The following is a 15,113-nucleotide window of genomic DNA, read 5'->3' on the forward strand; positions in this document are numbered from 1 at the left end:
TTTTTTTTTGAGACGGAGTTTCGCTCTTGTTACCCAGGCTGGAGTGCAATGGCGCGATCTCGACTCACCGCAACCTCCGCCTCCTGGGTTCAGGCAATTCTCCTGCCTCAGCCTCCTGAGTAGCTGGGATTACAGGCACGTGCCACCATGCCCAGCTAATTTTTTTTTGTATTTTTAGTAGAGACGGGGTTTCACCATGTTGACCAGGATGGTCTCGATCTCTTGACCTCGTGATCCACCCGCCTCGGCCTCCCAAAGTGCTGGGATTACAGGCTTGAGCCACCGTGCCCGGCTCAAATTATATTTTTGATGTTTCCAGTAGAGGGTGCAGCATCTTCTACTACGTGCATCTAAATTGGATGGCAGTGGAGCGACACAGATTGTTTTCTGATAAAAATCAGCCAGGTGCTAGGAGAGGCAGGACATTAGAAGTGGAGGAGATGGAGAAGGAAGCTTAGGTTACTATGGAGTGTGCAAAAACGTCCTGTGAATTTAGATAACACCACACGCAAATGGTATGTAATACTCACTTGATGGCAAATCAACTAGAGGGACCTAATATCACTGACTCATTCTCTGGTCTTCCAGCATCCTTCATAGTTTTGTGCTCCTTTTCCATGAAATACAGTTGTTGGAAAGGGGCTGCCCAGATAAGGATGCATTTCCTCTAGCATCGAGATGGGACCAACTGCCTGCTGGCCAATGGAATTGAATGGGAGGGACTGATGCCATTTCCAGGTTAGGCCTCCAACTGTTCTGTGCATGTGGATGGAACAGAATTGCCACCCCCACCCCGATACCACCAATTCAACTTTGTATGATTTATAAGTGAGGAATAAACTTGGACTGTGTTAAGCCATTGAGATTCTGGGGTTTAATTGTTATTATAGTTAACAATGACTTTAACTAATATAGTCAATGACATCTAACTGGAATTGTGAAGTTCAGTCTCTACTTAGAGTAACTGAAGCAAAGGTTGTTGGGGAGGGGAAGAGGACAGAGCACACCATGAAATCAGAGGGCCCCAGTATGTGTTAGTTCATCTGTCAATCAGTCTTAAGGTCAGGGTGGGGCAGCAGTTGCCTCCCTCTCCCCACAGAACACCTTGAGAATAGAAGGTTAGAGTTGTCGCATGTTGTTATTTACAAAACATTACCTCAAAATGTAAACTACCTCCTGGACCCACATTCTCTACAATCACCAGGCTTCATAATCTATAATCTAATCTGTTTTCTGAAAAAAAGTATTAACCTGTTAAAATTCCCTGCACAGAGAGGAAATTTTTCTGGGAGGTATTCCTGAACTCATTTTGCCAACTTCCAGATGAACAAAACTAAAGTTTCTTTTTGCTTCTTCCAAAAATATAAATTATCACATAACATTTACAACTTGAAAAAGAATTCTAGAATATTTTCGTGAATAATAATTTGAAGAGTAATGTTCACATAGGAAGGGCCCCTTTTCTCTGCTGTGTGCACAGGACCCTGCAACCCTGGGATTTACTTAGGAGCCAGTCATGTGGAACTTGGTTAACTCCACTAACTGCTCCCAGTACCCACAGGGCTGCCTTGGTGTTTGGAAGGAGGTAGTGCCAAAGCAGAGGGTCTGCTGGATTTTGACTTTCTTGTTTTAAAGTGGTGTTCGCAAATACTTCCCTTAGGGCAGTGGTTAATGAATTTAACATTTGGGTATTGGGGGCCAGGGAGCAGCACGCATGGAGGCTGTGTGTGTGTGCGGTTGGGGGGCGAGCGTGCTGACTGGCTCTGCCGCTCACCTCTCAGGCCTTAGAAATACCGAAAATCCTCACCTATGATTGATGGTGATGGTGGGAGTGGTCCTTAAAATTGCTTTATAGAAAATCATAGAGGAACAGACCAGGAGGGCCACTGGTGGGCCAAGGCGAGCCTGGACTCAAAGTTCTACAGCAAAGGCTGTCCACACCGCTTACTACTCACAAGAGCTTCTAGTTGGCATCTTCAAACCAGAGAGCAGTTGTACTGGGGGTAAGGCACTGCTAGGGTTCTCTGTAGGACACGCATGAGATGTTGAGGAATCTAGCAATGGGCAACACAGAGATGACAAAAAGTTGGCTACAATCAGTCAGGTGAGAGGTAGCACAGTGTAGTGACAGCAGGCTTTGAAATCTAACAGACCTGGGTTCAACTCCTAGTTCTGCCACACTGGTTTTCTGGGTGGTCTTGGAAAAGTTCTTTCTCTAATCCTCCCTGTCTAGAATTGGGTTTGAACACTCACCATGCCACCTAGGACTGCTGTGAGCATTCAATGAAATAACGTGTGATAAGAGGAAGGCACTCGATCAAGGAAGGGCAGCCACAGAAGCCTTTGTGCCACGGTTAGTGGAGCTCAGAGGGAAGGGTTCTGTACGTCCCAGTTGTTTGGGCCTTGTAATAATAATAAATTTCATTTTAGCACTATCTCTCTTTGGAGTATTTCTTATCTTCTTTTCAATTCTGGTATATCCTAAGAAAAGAGTACAAACAATTCTAAAATTGAAACTTCACTTCAGTACAGCAGATTTCCCTGGGCTCTGGCTGGGGACAGAGCGGCTGGCAGAGGGGAGTGTGTGGACGTGGAGAGCAAGTTAGCGGAAAAGAGCACTCAGCAGGGTCCAGGCTGGGACAGTTGTGCGGCGGCTGGAGAGAGGAGAAGTGGAGGAAGCCATGCTAGGTAAGAGTTTATGCCCTTTCTTCCTTTGCCTTTTCTAAGCCATAGCTCTATTATTTTTGGTTGCTCTATTGATATTTCAAAATGTTAAAGGCCTTCCTTTTCCCAGTGTTTTTACTGTCAGAGGGAGGCACCTGGTTCACCTTTGCTTCTGTAGAGACTCAACATTTCCCTTTGTTTTTAAAGTTACTCTAAGTGGGTTTCCAAGGTGAGTCCCACAGCTGCATCCATCCCAGACACTGGGTCCTTGAGTGCCTGTGGAGCACACCTGCAGATGCTGGAGCTCACCGTGACCACGGGGAGGCTCAGTGGTTAGCAGACCGAGTCCTCACCGCCAGGAGGCCACAGAGACTCCCAGTGCTGACAGCAGGTGGGGGCCTCTCAGGCAGCATCCCCTAGCAACCTCTGCCCTGCCAGAGTGCAGGGCTTTGAGCCCACCTGCCAAGGGACTGCCCACTGCTGGGGAAGGGTGGGGCTGCAGAGGGCCACTGGGCTTTTGGGAATTGAGCTTCTGGGAGTCCCAGGCCTTAGTCTCATTGTAGCCCAGTTCTGGCATTTTCAAGCTTTTCTCCAGCAGAGACAATGCTAATATCCCCCAGTTGCAGCACTGTTCTGGGAACTAGAAGAATTGGGACTTTCTCTTCAAATAGCAATGAGAACTTTTTCTGAGCCTTTGTGATAAGAAATGAGAAAGAAAATCATTCCTGGAGGCAGAAGCAGAAAACCGTCTCAACAAAAGGCAGAAATGTTTCATTTTGCATTATTACTCTTTGAAATGAACATTTCTGCCAGCTCATCTAGGTTTAAAATAAAGTGGCTTTTAAGTCTCAGATTATTATGGCCACACCTTGTTTTAGGAAGGAAACGTCTGATCTGGAGCAGCTGCTGGATGAGCTCCTCTATGCGTTTGTCCCTGGTCCCAACTGGCAAACTGCTCCCTTGAAGGGCATTGTGATGCTGAATTTTGCCACAGGCTGTCTTTTGCTGGTGGGTGTAACTGAGGAATCCCTATGACAGCAACCCCACCCCTCCAAGCCAAGGTGTTTCTATGGAATGTGATTTTATAGTGAGATTTTCTGGTATCCTTTAAACAATGCAAATATTTCTTCTGTGAAACAGTTGCAAAGTTAGAATTGCAGGACTCCAGAGATAAATTTCAGTAATTCCCTCTTCCTTTTATTAACTAAAAAATAAACAAAACTTAAACCTCATGGGAGCAGCATTTAATACACAGAGAAAGATAAAAGAAGCAGGAATTACCCATAATCTGCAAGGTTTAGTAAAAAAAAAAAAAAAATCAACACTTATTTACAGAAAGCGTGTTTGAGTGGAGCTCTGGCTGTTCTGAATGAGCAGAACCTACAAAGATGTGAAGGAGGTGTCTGCACCTGTGGAGCGCTGAGCCTGGCGTTTCAGTGGGCAGGGTCTGGATTATTTTACACCCAGCCACCCATTCCCCTGGGTGCCCTGGGCAAGCATGGATCCTCTCCATGCCTCATAGGAAAATTGCGGATAACAGTAGTAGGCCCTCTATCGTGGGGTTACTATGGATACGAAGCAAACCATAGGTTGCCAGGGCCAGGCCCTTAAGGACCTTTGGTCACTCTTGTTATACCAGGGGTCCCTGCAGCTGCACCTGTACGAGTATGCAGAAGAGATGCTGATATCTGCACACATTTTTAACAGTTGGGGGAAACAACCTTTTAATCTCATTTCTCTTTTCTTCTCTCTTCCTCACTTTGGCCTGTCAACCTGTTTCTTCTTTCTCCTATTTTCTGCCCACCCTCGTCTTGGCACTTCACTCTCCTGCCCTCTCAGAGCTGAAGCCTCAGTGGGAGGTGCCTGGTCTCAGAGAAAGGGGCCCCTTCCGGGCAGCCTTGCAGGGCAGTCTCAGGGTCTGTCCCTCTCCAGTTGCTTCCGTGCTGAGCATAGCCGCTAACCTGGTGCAGCCTGGTCCTCGGTCTCTCCCCTTCTTGCTAGCTGTAGTCCTTCTCTTGTGTGCCGTTCCTCCTGTGCTTAATAATAAGCATGCCAAAACCCGAGGCCCCTAGCTTCCTAGAATTAGGTAGTCGGCTTCCCTCTCCCAAATCCCCACTTCTCCAAGCTAAGAATTCTCTCCTTCCTGTTTGGTCTAATCTTCCTTCCATCTCTCACTTTGCAGACCTGGTCCAAATCCTTAACTCCTTGTGCATCTTAGGGAGCCTCTCTAGCCTCTGCCCTCAGCAACCCTGCCGTGCCCCCACCCCATTTCTATCCTTTCACAACAGTAGAAATTGTATCACCATCTCACTTGGAACAGTGTCAAATCTCTCCTCCTTCTAACAAAAGTATCATTCATGTCATTTATCCTGAGAAAGAAAATCACATCCATAAAAAAGAAAGCCATTTCAGCTGTAGCTTCTTGGCAAAGACCCTCATGCCCCTTCAATCATATAGAAGGTTCTCATTCCCCACCTCACACCTGCGCAACTCAGAAGCCTCCTGTCTACCACTCTAAAGTTTTGCCCAGATCTTCATTCTTTAGATTCCCCATTCTCTCCCCAAATGGCTAACAAAGTGTTGTTCTAGCTCAAATAGGCTACTTGGGAAGAGGCCAAAAGTTTAGATTCAGTTGTGTCTTCCAGTGATGACCTTTTGATTCACACCTTCTTCTTTTTTTAAAAAATGATTTGGGTTAATCAATTAAGGGTTTACCCTATAGAGCCCTTAATATTCTCTTAATTTTGGGGAGGTCTAATTTGCTTTGTTCAGTTGGGGTGTGTGTGCGTGTGTGTGTGTGTGTGCACGTGCGTGTGTGTGTACCTGTTTCAATGTGCTTTCTCTTTGTACTCAAACTCTCTCCCTCATAGCAACGTGAAGAATAATGACTGCTTTTTGTTGCGCCTACCAAGTTACTCTCCACTCAATGGATATTGTTACTTGGCTCCCATTGCAACTCTGGGGGAATCTGGATTCACAGAGGAATAGAACCTTCTTACCAAATCTGGAGTGTGTTTGTAATTTTACTTTTGAAGCACCTGCTTCCCAGAGGAATTGCCAGTGATGGATGCCATTTTCAGGAACCCAGATGCACACGCTCATACATCAGCTGGGAAATCACATAAACAGCTCTCCCAGCAGGCCATGGCTGACTCACCCATTGCTCCCCTACGGAAAGAGATGTGTCAAAAAACAGGGCAGCAGCAAGAAACAGACAAAGAAGAAGGAACTGGGAGAGAATGGGTTTTTGCAGGTCCACCCAGTTTTTTTCCTTCCTCATCTTCCTCTGAGGGCAGCAGCAGCAGGCTAAGGTTTGGGTTTGTGGTTTAATGCTGTGTGACAGGATCATGGGGAGTTTTCTGGAAACATTTCTCCTGGGAGTGTGCTGTCAGCTAGTTTTCATAGTGCACATGAAGGGAGACATTCAGCTCTATACACATGCCTTTATCCTTATATAGGTACATGTCTACATTTTCCTTTGGGCTGGATGTGGCCTAACTAGGCTAAGATTATGCTATGACATTTAGTCTCTTTGCAGAGCGAGTCTGTGTTGATTCCAGCAGGATAGGCAGCACAGGCTGGTTGCTAAGATGTCTGAAAACAGAGGATACTACTAGAGTGGAGAAGTGGAAGCAGCCCAGCAGGCCCGCTGGTAGCTGTGAGTGTGAGGATAGCTTATCGGTAGCGGCAGGCCAAAGCGTTGACATTCTTGACCACATAAAAGCCCATGGTGACTGGAGGGATGACCAGCGTCCGGCCGGCCCGGAGGGGGCGGGGCTTCAATTCTGGGAGGGTCCCGTCGTCCACCATCACTAAGGGCTGGCCATTCAGTTGCACTGACCTACAGTGAGGAAAAACAGTACGGGACTCATTATCGCATTATACAGAAGCCATTGCAACAAAGCCTGTTAGCCCCAGATGGCCTGGCAGTGTCTGATACACACACAGCTAACACTTATGGGCATTGTCTATGCCCTAGATTCTGACCTAGGTGCTTTACTTTAATAACTCATTCAAACATCCCAATGACCCCCTGAGGTAAGGAACTATCAATATCATTATCCCCATTTTATCTAGAGTGGCTAGGTGACTTGCCCGAGGTCACATAGCTTGGAGGTTCCAGAGTTTAACCCAGGAAGTCTACCTCCAGAGACACATCATTCGGACAAGTGAAAAGTCTGTGATGCAGAAGCTGGAATCTTTCATTCCTATTTTTCAAAAAATCACAGTATCAGCTCAGTTTGACTTTTCCATTTTAAGAGTTTTTACCTGTGGAATAATATTTGGGCTTAAGATGATCTCAGCCCAAATGAGTATAACTCATAACTCATCAATTTACTTGACAGATTAGATAATTGGCATTACCTTGCTTGTCTAGGGTTATACTGAAGGGAGACAGAGCTATAGCTAATAACTCTACTTTTTCATATTTAAGAATGAGTTTTGGCTGGGCACAGTGGCTCATGCTTGTAATCCCAGCACTTTGGAAAGTCGAGGAGGGAGGATTGCTTGAGTCCAGGAGTTTGAGACTAATCTGAGAAACAGTGAGACCCCATTTCTGCAAAAAATACAAAAGCAGAATTAGCCAGGAATGGGAGCTACTCAGGAGGCTGAAGCGGGAGGAACGCTTGAGCCTGGAAGGTTGAGGTTACAGTAAGCCAAGATTGTATCACTATACTCCATCCTGGATGACGGAGAGAAACTCTACCTCAAAAAAAATTTTTTTTCATATTTAATATTAACAGATGTTTCCATTTAGCAACACAACAAAGTAGGTGACAAAGTAGGCATTTGTGATCACAATTCACCTATCTTGCTTTAATTCTTTCTATACAGCCAGCCACTTTCACCCTGAGGAGGGGGACCACATGCATAGCAAACTTGGAGAGAAACAGCTCATCTTATGCTGGCTGAGAGGGAAGTGCCCCCTATCCTTGACCTATGGTACCAGAATCCAGATGATGTTCCTGCTGTTCCTGACAGCCATGCACCCAGGTGGAAGCTTAGTTTTATGGGTCAGTAGAGAAGGCCAGAAACAGGCCACCAGCTGAAAATTAGGCTGTGAGTCACCCTTGGAAAGTCAACATTGCATAGTGATGACTGTTTCTGGGCCTTGCCCAACCTCCAGTGTGATAATATTGCCATGATATCATCTGAGTTGAAAAGAGAATAAAATGTTATAAATGGATATAGAGGTCTTTGTTTAGTGTTCCTTCTGTGCTATGAATGACAGACAGGGTGAGAGAGAGATAATCAGACCCATGCCCAATAGAAGAGTGAATTCTCAGGGATAAGTGTGTTATAAATTGCTCCCAATGGAGAGCTAGGCAGAGAAGAGATCCAGGCCTGGCCCCACATGGGTAAGTTTGGGATAGGTCCAGATCTGACAGGCCAGAGGGAACAGGCCCCCTACTCTTGGTAGAATGACTGAGTGAGTAAGTGAGCAGGCGGATCCAATATGGAGATCGAGGCCTGACTCGGGAAGGTGTCGGGGTGGGAGAATTCAGATCTGAAGGTCAGTGTTGAGTGCATCACATATGCAAGGAGCTTTTGCTTCCAAATAGAAGTGACCCTCCCTAGTGAAGACAACCTACTCATCGGAGTGGAAGGCACAGTGAGGAGAGTGGTTCAGTTACAAAATAAGCCAAAATGGGTCTTCACAGTATTTTCATTATTTTATTTTAGGTGCTATGAGTATCTGTTACCCAGACATAGCACAGTCAAATACAAGTTCAATAATATTGATTAATCTTTCTAAGGCATATTCAAACTTGTTTCAGGTCTCCGCTTGAAAACCTTCAGTAGTTTCTCCCATATATAGAATTAGGTGAAGGCTTTTCTTCTGAAGAATTAGGTAATGTCCTTTTACAGTCAGATGTTCCCAGAGTATTGACATATTTGGGTTCTGGGGAGTGCAAAACCGCGTGATAAGCAATCTTTAGAAATCTATACTAATAACGAGTAGTTATCCTGGAATAGCCCTTATTCTGGTTTCTTTATTGGTTGGTTAAAAAGCTAAGAGTAGAGCCAGGAAGCATGGTGGACTCTGGACCAAAATTTCTAATTCTAGGAGCCAAGTTGCTAACTTGCTAGATGTCTTTGGCAAATCCCCTAACCTCGCTGCCCTGCAGCTTTTGCATCTGTAAGAACATTATATAGGCGGTGGCATCAAATAAATGAAATAAGAAATAGGAGGCTGGGCGCAGTGGCTCACGCCTGTAATCCCAGCACTTTGGGAGGCCGAGGCGGGTGGATCACGAGGTCAAGAGATCGAGACCATCCTGGTCAACATGGTGAAACCCCATCTCTGCTAAAAATACAAAAAATCAGCTGGGCATGGTGGCGCGTGCCTGTAATCCCAGCTACTCAGGAGGCTGAGGCAGGGGAATTGCCTGAACCCAGGAGGTAGAGGTTGAGGTGAGCCGAGATTGCGCCATTGCACTCCAGCCTGGGTAACAAGAGCGAAACTCTGTCTAAAAAAAAAAAAAAAAAAGAAATAAGAAAGTGCTTTGAAAGCATAATGAGCCATATACTTAAGACATGGAGTTTTTGTTGTTATTCTTTTTCTTTTTATTTATTTATTTATTTGAGACAGAGTCTCACTCTGTCGCCCAGGCTGCAGTGCAGTGGCCCATTCTTGGCTCACTGCAACCTTCGTCTCCTGGGTTCAAGCAATTCTCCTGCCTCAGCCTCCTGAGTAGCTGGGACTACAAGCATGTGCCACCACCACATCTGGCTAATTTTTGTATTTTTAGTAGAGATGGGGTTTCACCATGTTGACCAGGCCGGTCTCAAACTCCTGACTTCAAGCAATTCATCTGCTTCGGCCTCCCAAAGTGCTGGGATTACAGGTGTGAGTGACCACGCCTGACCTGTTGTTGTTATTCTTTTAAATGTGATTGTGGACAGATGCACTTTTTGGTCCTTATCATACCTGATTGCTCTGTGGTGCTGACACTTTTCAAGGCTCCATTCTGAAAACCCTCTCTTCTCTTGGTCCCATGACATTTGTTTCTGTTTTCCTCCTTCATTTTTGGACGGTGTTTCCTTTTGAGAGGGAGCCGTTCCCCTCTGCCTGCTTCTCAGATGCTAGAGTTCCTAGTGTTTTGCCCCTGGACTCCCTTCTCCCCACTCTGCACTCCTCCTGGGGTGCTGCTGTTCTCACCCATGACTTCGGTTACTATCCACATGTTGATGCTCCCCAGCCTGTATCTCTACCCTAGATTCCTTCTATGAACTTCCTTATCTCCACTTGGCTGTCCACAGGAATTTCAAAGTCAATAGGTCCAAATCCAAATCTTCTCAAACTCTGTCCTTATCTCTGCCTTAAAAAAAAAAAAAAAAGAATCTTTGTGATGGTACCAGCATTTATCCAATTACCTGAGCCAGAAAGCTGGGAGTCTTCTAAGACTTCTCCCTTAATTCCCATGTGTAGGGTAACTAAGTCAAAACAATTCAATCTTATAATGTTTTTCAAATCTGCTCCTTTTCTCTATTCACTGCTGTATTTTTAGTTCAGAGCTTGCCTCCTAACCTATCTCTGTTCCACCTTGCTGACAGAGTTATCTGTTGCCATTGCACTGCTTCAAATTCACCAACACTCCCCTTCCCTTACACTTTATTGTGAACAATGACGCCCAGCTCCAGCTACCTTTCCAGTCTCAGATCCGCCAGACCCTTCTCCAATGCTCACAGTGGATGGCAGACCTCTGGGAGTGTGTGTGTGTGTGTGTGTGTGTGTGTGTGTTGCCGGTTCTTGTAAGAATTTCATTAATACATGCATACACAAAGATTACTTAAGAATGAAAAAATAATGTCTTTCACAGAGATGAGGTAAATATTTCTCAATGCAAATGTAAGTAGATATTGTTGGGATTAAAATACACAAGTTCATTTAAAAGTATAGTAGGCTGGGTGTGGTGGCTCATGCCTGTAATCCCAGCACTTTGGGAGGCTGAGGCAGGAGGATCACTTGAGTCCAGGAGTTTGAGACCAGCATGGGCAACATAGTGAGACCCCCATCTCTACAAAAAGTAAACAAAATTAGATGGGGGTGGTGGCACACACCTGTAGTCCCAGCTACTTGGGAGGCTGAGGTGGGAGGGTTGCTTGAGCCCAGGAGTTGGAGGCTGCAGTAAGCTGAGATTGCACCACTGTACACCAGTCTGGGTGACACAGTGAGACCTTGGCTCCAAAATAACAAAAAGGATAGTAAATATTTTTCTTTTTTTAAAATTATTATTTGTTAATTAATTAATTTTTTTTTTTTTTTTGAGACGGAGTCTCTCTCTGTCACCAGGCTGGAGTGCAGTGGTGCCATCTTGGCTCACGGCAACTTCCACCTCCCGGGTTCAAACGATTCTCCTGCCTCAGCCTCCCCAATAGCTGGGATTACAGGCGTCCACCACCATGCCAGGCTAGTTTTTGTATTTTTAGTAGAGACAGCGTTTCATAACATTGGCCAGGCTGGTTTTGAACTCCTAATCTTGTGATCTGCCCGCCTTGGCCTCCCAAAGTGCTGGGATTACAGGCACGAGCCACCACAACCGGCCAGAAAATATTTTTCAGATGTAAATGCTAGTCAGCAGTTTTGGGATTAAAATATTAGTTCATTTAAAACTGTTCTCTAATTCCCAATATATTTTTTTTGGTGGGGAGGGAGGTATCATGTTCTTTTTAAGAAATAGATTTTGGAAGGACGATTACTGTAATGTGGGAAGGCCAGGACATTTGTTGACGTTTAAAAGGAACTCATGCTTGAAGAGGCCAAACCCCCCGTGCCCTAGTATGACCAAATTAAATGACTTGCAGTTTTGCTTCTGAGTCGTTGTGTGTGGTGCTCCCTCCAGCTGTCCTCCTCTGCCAGACTAACTGTAATGATCCTTGCAGAGTCTGTGCAGGTGTTGCCTCCTCTGGAGAACCTTCTCTGACCCTTAGGTTGGGTTTGGAGCCCCACTTGTGGGCTCTCTCAGCAACCCAAAGTCAGTTATAACTGTGGTCCTTATTGTAGTGAGTTACTTGTTTGATCCCTCACTGGGCTATGAATCCTCAGCGTCTAAAGAGCTGCTTGGCACATAGTAGGGACTAAATATTTCCTGAATAAGTGAATGGGCTTTTGAGGCTCTTTTGCATTATTTCTGATCTTCCTGGGTTGAGTTTCTCTAGCTCTAAAGAGGCTCCCTGGAGGTTTGCTGAGTGTGTTTAAAGATTTCATTAATGTGCCAATTACTCTTGCTCTGGTGGCTTGTGGAGATGTTAGATAAGATCTGAATTATCACTGGTTCTCCCAGTCACTCACTAGGTACCTTATCCCAACCTGACGTGAGACCATTGATCATTGTTAATGCTTTCCATCTTTAAATAAGATCTATGTGACCATCTCTCAGCTAAGTGAACATAAGTTAATTTGTGAATAAGGTTTTGTGAGACCTTGAGTCCTCATATGTCCTTATCTACAAAGTCCCTTCATTATAAAGATGAGCCATGTGCTTTATCACTTCCATTCTATTCTTACTGCTTATATTTTTCTTTTAACATTTATCTTGTTATCAGCAAAGTCATATCATGCTAAATATAACAATAATCTTTCATTTATGTACATTGAACAGCTTGTAAGCTTGTAAACATAATCACATTAACGATAAAATTCATCAATTATGCAGCACTATTTATGCAAAAGGCACTATGCTATGATTTATTTTGACTGTCTCATTTAGTTCTTACAACAACTGAGGCAGGTGTTAGCATTACCGTATTACAGATGAGCAAATCAAAGTTTAGAGGGGTCTAAAACTCACCTAGATCACACAGCCAATGAGTGGCAGAGCTGAGATTTGCACTGATGCCCTTAACCACAGCCCTATCTGGCCTCCCTTGTCACATGTGATTGCTAAAGAGCCCCAGGAGATACACGGGCCAGTATTACTATTATTGCGACTTTACTGTGGGGACAAGGTTAGAGAGGTTAAGTGGCCTGGGCAAGGTCATATGGCTAATAAGTGGCTAAGCTAGGTCTCAGATTCTGGTCTCCTGACCACCGCTTTCTGCTATTTCATTTGTTTCTCCAATTCCAGCTGGTGTTCACCAGGATTATGTTTCTTTCTTTGAAAACCGTCCTTATCATATTTTCATCGTATTCTGATACCTCCTAACTGGCCTATGACTTTTCAAACCAAATGCTGAATGATCCAGCCTAAGTTGAACTATTTCTCTTAATTCCCTAGTTTGCCTGAACTGCTGAGGGTGTTTAAATTATCCAAATATTAGGACAACTGCATTTTATCACCATCTGTTTTTACAAAGTCTGAGTTACTTTCCAATTCCTAAACTTGTTTTATTAACTTTGAATGTTATTTAAAATGGGATTCAACGTGTCAATGTGGAGTCAAGCCCTCTGCTCCCCAGGTCTCCATGGGAGCCCTGTGGCCCGGTCACTCCCCCACTACCCTCCGCCCACCTGTCTACAGTCTTTGGTCTTCATGTTTTATCACCGTTCTCGATAGCCATAGATATTTAAGCAAAGTTTCAACTGTTCTGAAATGTCAGGGAAGCAAGTCTAATGAGCATGTCCTCTTTCTTTTTTTTCTGAAATGGAGTGTCACTCTGCAGCCCAGGCTGGAGTGCAGTGATGGGATCTTGGGCCACTGCAACCTCTACCTCCCAGGTCCCGGTTTAAGCAATTCTCCTGCCTCAGCCTCCTGAGCAGCTGGGATTATAGGCGCACACCCACCATGCGTCCAGCTAATTTTTTTTTAGTAGAGATGGTGTTTCACCATGTTGGCTAAGCTGGTCTTGAATGCCTGACCTTGTGACCTTCCCGCCTCACCCTCCCAAAGTGCTGGGATTACAGGCATGAGCCACTGCACCCGGCTGAGTATGCCTTTTTTAAAGCTTGAAGATAATTTACTGGACTCCAGTGGAGCCAGGAGGAACTTTAGCGGGGAATTATGTTTTATCAGGAGCAGCCTTTGGAACTGGAGTGTAGTTCAGGCTGGCATATTTGGGGACCTTGAGTGGGAGGTGAAGAGACTTAAAATCGGTTCTGTCTCAGTCACTTTCAGAACATTTGCCTTCTCTGAGCCTAGTTTCTCAAACTGTAAGGTGAGGGTCGATAGAGCAAATGAACCCTGAAATCCCTTCTGACTTAACCATTTTTCAGGTGGGTAGCCTGTGACTAACAGCTAGCCTGAGGCAAAGTTTAATGCCAAACCCAGAATGATCCTGCATAAACAGAAATCTGACCATGACATTCACCTGTCTAAATATTCAGTGACTTCCCACTGATCTTAAAACGTTGCCTGAAGCCTCCATGCACAGGCCCTATTATCTACTTCTCCAGCCGCAGAGGCTTACTCTAGCTCCTGCCCATTCCAGCTCCCTTCCTCCCACCCCCTTTCACTCTATACGCCACTTCTCCAATCGCGCCTAAGTGCAGGGTTTTGCACATGGTTTCCCTCTACCTGGATCCTTCTCCAGACACCCTCCTCCTCCCTTCCAGCTTCCTTCTCCTGGATCATACTTGCCCTTCAAGTCAGGGGTGCTCCTACAGGACCCAGTAGTACTTGGGTTTCAGCTCCCGTCACACAGTATTGTGATGGCTAAGCTAACTGCCTGTCAGTCTCTCCACTAGATAGGAAGCCCATGTGTCTTACTCATCCTTCACCCTCCTGTCCACCCACTCACACAGGAGGCGTCAATAAAAGCCACCTTGGATATAAACAGGTGGGCAAAAGAACCACTACCTAGAAGGAAAGACACTGAACTGGAAGGCCAGAAACCCGTTTTAGTCCAGACTTGGGACATGAAATGTGCAGGTCTAGGTATGTGACCAGCCGCTTCTGGTCTCACTTTCTGTATTGTTAAATGATGAGAGAGAGGGAGAGAGGGAAGCGGGAGAGAAATGAGGAGGGACGGGGAGAGAATGAGTCTGTGTGTTTGTATGGGTCTGCGCCTGCTTATCAGCATCCTTTCCTCCAGTGTGCTCTCCTAAGGACCGCTAGAGGTCACTCTTGTTCTACACAACGGTGCCAGGATCGTCTACTTCGCGGTGGCTCCCAGGAAGCCGGAACGCGTCCGCCTGCCTCCAAATCCCGCACTCCGGTCTGGGGAAGGCCGGTAGATGTACCCCGCGCTTGGCCTCCAGGAGGAACAAATCACAGAATCAATCAAATCCCAACAAGAACCTCGTTGCGGTCCCGTTGGCAGGGGTCCCACCTGGAATGTGGCCTAATATTAAGGAAACGTGCGAGGCCGGGCTGCAATTCCTGCAGGGGTGCCGGCTTCCCGGCCAGCGTGCAGAGAGGGGGGTCCCGGCGCAGGTGCGGGGTCTTCGGCGCCCGCATGACTTGGCGCCGGGCTCTCCCGGGTTCTGGGTCCCCGGCCGCCCCTAGGGTCGGCCCCGCACCTGTTTGTGCTTTGCAGGCCCCCAGGCCCCCTCGCTGAGTGAGGAA

General features: G+C 45.9%; 1 protein-coding gene across 1 annotated transcript in view; it reads right to left on the bottom strand.

Moving 5' to 3' along the window:
- Nucleotides 1-3,839: 3,839 nt before the first annotated feature.
- HPSE2 (heparanase 2 (inactive)) overlaps nucleotides 3,840-15,113 on the bottom strand; it is a 732,977-nt gene continuing 721,703 nt past the window's right edge. The window contains exon 12 of the mRNA XM_032281250.1: nucleotides 3,840-6,505. Within this exon, the coding sequence (XP_032137141.1) occupies nucleotides 6,340-6,505 (166 nt within the window). The 3' untranslated portion in view covers nucleotides 3,840-6,339. The remainder of the gene's footprint in view (nucleotides 6,506-15,113) is intronic.

This window comes from Sapajus apella, unplaced genomic scaffold (assembly GCF_009761245.1).
Source record: "Sapajus apella isolate SASKATOON/1434 unplaced genomic scaffold, GSC_monkey_1.0 scaffold13, whole genome shotgun sequence".
Taxonomy (NCBI): domain Eukaryota; kingdom Metazoa; phylum Chordata; class Mammalia; order Primates; family Cebidae; genus Sapajus; species Sapajus apella.